A 5,511-nucleotide genomic window follows, 5' to 3' on the forward strand; every position below is an offset into this window, starting at 1 on the left:
TGAGTTCCAAGAAGGTATATTGGACAGGTTTTCCTTTCTTACACCAGAATTTTAGCTTATTTCCACCTCCCCACCCTACCCACCACACACCGAGCAATTGGTGTCTCTTTCAGGTCAATGCGTTTCCATTAGTGGTGTTTGCATTGATGTTGTTTACAGGCATACATACCTCAGACTGATAAAAGAAGCAGCCAGTCAGAGGCAATGGTGCTCAACCTTTTTGTCTAGCAGACCTGGTAGGCAGTGCCTGATCTCACATGGATGGTGGTTTACATGTAGCACCTGGGACCAGCATAGTGGCCACCATGTAACCTCACAGAGGGAGGTGAAGGGAAGTTCAGCCCGAGCCTGGCACTGCAAGAAAGAATGGGGGTTTCACTTGGCCCTGGGACCAGGATGGGGAGGAACTTGACCCTGCTGGGTGAGGCAGGGGTGAGGGGCACATAACTTGGCCCCATGGTGTGTAGGAAGCATGGCTTAGGCATAATGCCACCCTGTGGGTGGAGGAAGGGGGCATGGCTCAGCCCAGTCCCAACCCAGTCCTGTGAGGTAAAAGGGGACATGGGACAGCCTTGCAAGAGGGAAAGGGTGCAGCCTGGTTCTGACTGGGCACATGGGGTTGGGGTTTGGGAATTTGGCAGAGGGATGGATGACTGTATTAATGGCCACCACTCCTCTGCTGCCAAATTTCCCAATCTGTGGGGAGCCTGATCTGAGTGAGGTAGATCTGATGGCTCCATGGGCCACATGTGGCCCATGCACCAGAGGGTGAGCACCCTGGGTCAAAGAAATTTATATTCTTAAAATAAGTTTCTCAGCAGAGTCTAGTAATAGATGAGCCTCTTTTCTGAGGAGAAACAACTTATGCTAGTTGCTTTCTTGAGCCTACATTTTCACATGCTTATAACTTACTGCTGTTCCAGGGGCACATGCAGATGCTGAGCCCAGGAGTAGTTTACGCCAGCTCAAACTGCCCTGGAGTTTATTGCTTCACATTAATTACATGTGTAAATGCACCCAGTAAGAACCAAGTTAGATCAGTGGTGAGCACTCCTCACTATATGTCCGTGAATAGAAGCACATCCACTATTTTCTCTGGGTGGACAGATTAGAACAGGCACAAAGTATGTTTTACAAGCATTTCTAAAGTACTTATTGCAAGGTGCCAAGTTCCTGTTACCTTAAGTCCCAAGCAGAACTGCTCTTAGAACTTTTGTGAGGGTATGAAAAAAGGCCTTGAGACATGGACTGCTTTGTTGCAAAGAAGCCATTTAGCCATTTATTTTCACTAAGAGAAGAAGAAAGACTTTTATCTTAGTAATGGGAATAGATTTGAAGAAGAGAAAATGAAATATTAAACAGTTAACAAAGCAGCAAACCCAGATAAATTACTCCACTCCAGAAAATTTGCAAACTCTAAGAAAGGTACAGATTGCCTAAAAGATGCCTAAAGATATATAGGGTTATAGAGTGGAGAATGGAAAAAGCCTGGTAGCTCATGTAGTCTTCTCCTTCCAAGTCAGAATTCTTCTCTTCAGTACTGTTTCCCTAGTGCTTTATCTGTTCTACTTCTAAGTGTGTGATGAGGTTACTGTCATTTCACTGTGGTGAAAATCTGACAACCTAAAAGAGGCCATCCTTATTTAGGAAAGGTTCAAAGGAAGATTTGGGGAATGTATTTACATTTCAGTGTCCCAGGATTGGGAATAAGTGGACGACAACTCTGTAGTACATTTACTCATCCACAAATTAATGGCAGAGATTTGGAATGGGCTGTAACAGAGCAGTCCTTCTCAGTTATACAAGTTACTGAAAGAAGTGAAAGAAGGTTAAAGTTTGTAACATCCCTGTGGATCTCAAAATGCTTTGGAAATAATATTACAGTATAAAAGAATGCACCTCAGAAATGGGAAGTGTAACATGCATTGAGAGCTCTTGAACTATATTTAAATAGCTCTTGTAAAGTTGGATTTGCAGAGACTGGAACCAGGTACTGATACACTTGTCTTTCCTGCATAATCTGTAGAAGTGGACTTTTTTTTTTTAAAGGAACATAAAATCTCATTTGTATTCATTTACTGATAATGTTTTATGAATGCCTAAATGTTAGCCACATTCACGTCTTAGGTCACCCACTGATATAGCTGTCAAACTAGAACCTTGCCACTGAGTTTAAGGGGTCTTTGACAAATCATTGTAGGTCCAATGCATAGGTTTGTTTAAAAAAACAAAAACTTTTAGAAAGCCAGCCATGAGGAAGAATGTTCCCATGCTTTTATCTCTTTCTTTTAATAAATGGGTGTGTGTGTATGGGTGGGTGTTCATGTGTGTGGACACACATGCATATAAAGGAAATGTATTACTTGTAATATGCAGTGTTGTTTTTTAAGATATGGGACACAGTTAACAAAAAAGAGAGAAAATAATTCAGCTGGTCTGTTTTCCAAGGTGAATGGAATGGCAAAAGCAAATAAACAACATGGATTGTGACAAGGCAATTAGGTTTGTATGGCTTACTTGATGCTAATGATTTAAGATTGTGTTGGGACAACAGGGAATTGTTTATAAAAAGTCATTAATTTCAACTTGGCAGAGCCCCTTGCAATAGCTGTTCAGTATTTCAAAGCTACTAACAAAATATGTAAAGACATAACAAATCTACTTTGTAAAATATGCTCCTAGCCCACCTAGTGCAGAAAAGCCTTGTAACCTGAAGAAAAGCATTTAAAAAGGTCATAACAGCCATGCTAAGAAGCAGACACTGCCTCCCCCCCCCACCCAATTTTTTAAATAAATAAATATATAAATTTTCTGGCCTACATAGTGGCTGTAACCGGGGTCCATAGGCTTATGCTGGAAAGCCCAAATATGTTATAAAAATGTCAGCAGGTACCAATGGAATTCAGTGTACCACCAGAATAAACGTCATATGGATATGTTCTGTGAACGGTGTCTGTGTTTGTTTCCTGTCTGGGGATGGTAACAATCAAACCAGCTAGATAGAAAGGGAAAGGAATAAGATATGTAAAACAGAGCTAACAGGAGTGGGCACACTTTTGGGCGATACTTAAAACAAAACAAAAAATTCATAAAGGCATCTAGGCCACTTCCTAGCATTTCTAAGGTCAAGTTTTGGGTCTCTCTTCCCCTGTGAGTCCCTCAAATTGCCATTTTATTATGAAAGCTGCTTGGGTAGAAGAGTTTTAACAAGTAAGATTTTAAAAAGCTTTCAGTTCTTTTTTACAGAACCGCCTCTTCCAAAAATATTACCAAGTAAAATTAAAGCTTGGGAGCTCTGCATTGCAGGGTTTGGAGTGGGGGGGAGGGAAAGAGTTGAAGGAGGTGGGGCAATGATTTAGCATCATGTCTAGGAGCCCAGAGCACATAGACCATGAACCAACGTGTGTGTTTTTAACACCTCTCTCATTGGAACAGCATCCTAGCATCTTCTAGGCTATTTTGTAACATAACTAATATCATGGTCCTACATGGTTCATTCTTTATTTCATCCTCCCAGAATCTTTGGAATCATATGTTATTTCTCACCATCAGGACACCTATGAGCTTTGAACCCAGCATGAGGGAGGAAAAAATAAGGGACCCATACCCCTTGCCTACTCAGCTACTTGATTCTTTGGTTTATAGACTTTTCAAAATCCTCTGATCTATGCTTTGATAACATTCCTTTGGGTAAGACACCCTTCAAAGGCTATTACTGTTCTTTGTATATTTGGGACCAGTTACTATGGAGCAGTGTAGGGCACTTCCTGATCCTACAGCCCCCTAGACCAGGCACTGCCTGTGCAGATCTGCATTCCTGAAAGAAATCAGACCTGTCAGAAACAAACCTGGGTGTGCCTCATGGCGGTGCAGAGCTATAAATACACAAACATGAAATTGCCCAGTGCTATTATGTTTCCTGTTTGAAATGTTCCGTGTTTGATGTAAGGTGATGGACTGAATCCCTCTCTTTATCTGCACAGCCATAAAATAAGCTCCACCACCTTACTGTAGCATTCGCCACTTCTAGGTAAGAAGAAAGAGTTCTGTCTCATTCAGTTTTTGGTCTCTGCTGAGACTGCCAATTAGTGCCGCTGATTCTGACAGGGATTTTTCTGTGATACTGATCCCTTAGGGTAGGGATCGGCAACATTTTTGGCCAGAGTGCCAAAAATACCCATGCCTCATCTTGGCATGCCAAAGGCAGACTACAGGGGACCCATGAGGGGCCCAGTACCAGTTGCTGGTGGTTGGTGCATGTGTGCCTCTGGGTAGATGGCAAGGGAGGGGCTGGGGTTGCCGTTGCCCCAGGCCCCTTCCTGGCCATGCGACCTGAGGTGGTTGTGCAGCCACCACTACTGTGAAGCCTAGCCAGGGCTCTGGTGCAGCTGTTTGCAGCCGTCCAGGCACTGCCATAGCCAGCCCAGGCTCTGGGAAGTGCAGCAGGGAGCGAGCAGTTTACAAACAGCTGCAGTGGGGTCTGGAGCCCCAGCACTGGCTCTGTGGTGGCAGCGACTGCACGTGCACCTCAGAGTTGTGCTGCCCCCTTCCCAGCTGTGTATCCTGAGGTGTGCATGTAGCCACTGCTGACACAGAGCCTGAACAGACCCCAGCGCAGCTGTTAGCAGTCTTCCAGCTGCCTTCTACAACCGGCCCAGGCTCTGGGCAACTGCTGCCTGTCATGCAGCCTGGGCTGCTTGCAGCCTGCCAGCCACCTGCTGCTAGCAGCCTGAGCTCCACCGCCAGGGGCAGCTACCCAGAGCCTGGGTCAGTTGTGGCGTGCTGGGGAAAATGGCCTCACATGCCATGCTCTGGCATGCATGTTGGGGGTTGCTGACTCCTGCCTTAGGGTTTCTGATTTGCAAAACAAGCATATGCTTAACTTTATCTCATGTAGGTCATAGCTTTATTTCCACACTTGAGGTAAAGGACTTTGACTTGAGACCAGAAACCCCATGCAGTCAAAGCTGAAGACACTCTCCCCCTCTCCGAATTTGGCCCTGGCTTCTGGATTGATGCCACCGACCTCATTTCACATAGTTAACAGACTAGCTATCAGTCCATGATAATACTGACCATTGATGAGTTGGAATATTCAGACTGATCACTGTGAAGTGTGAATGATGTTTTGTCTGCCGTGGTTGGGTATATGCTATTCTAAAACAGCAGAATGAGCCTGACTCCCATGTATTTAATATTCCAGCTGTCTTATCTATGTGCATCAATGAGGAGACCAGGTATGGCTGCGTTCAAACAGCAGAAGGTAGAAGACCTATATGAAATCGGGGAAGAGCTGGGAAGGTAAGTGGATACTGATGGCACCAACACACATCAGAGTCATACAGATAGAGAGATTTTCCAGTCAGTTGTATAGCTGTTTAATTATTTCACTGGTTTTCTGATTGGTAAGTGACTTGTTTGCAATGTATCACTGCAAAAATGCCTTCTTCAGCACATTTTTCAGTTGTTTTAAAATAATCTCCCAGTATCGTTCTTACAGTAAAAAAAAAA

General features: G+C 44.0%; 1 protein-coding gene across 1 annotated transcript in view; it reads left to right on the forward strand.

The window, feature by feature from the left end:
• Nucleotides 1–5,170: 5,170 nt before the first annotated feature.
• The window catches only part of DAPK2 (death associated protein kinase 2), a 55,765-nt gene continuing 55,424 nt past the window's right edge, over nt 5,171–5,511 (forward strand). The window contains exon 1 of the mRNA XM_019533156.1: nt 5,171–5,301. Coding sequence (XP_019388701.1) covers nt 5,171–5,301 — 131 coding nt within the window. The remainder of the gene's footprint in view (nt 5,302–5,511) is intronic.

This window comes from Crocodylus porosus, unplaced genomic scaffold (assembly GCF_001723895.1).
Source record: "Crocodylus porosus isolate Cpor-Errol unplaced genomic scaffold, CroPor_comp1, whole genome shotgun sequence".
NCBI lineage: Eukaryota > Metazoa > Chordata > Crocodylia > Crocodylidae > Crocodylus > Crocodylus porosus.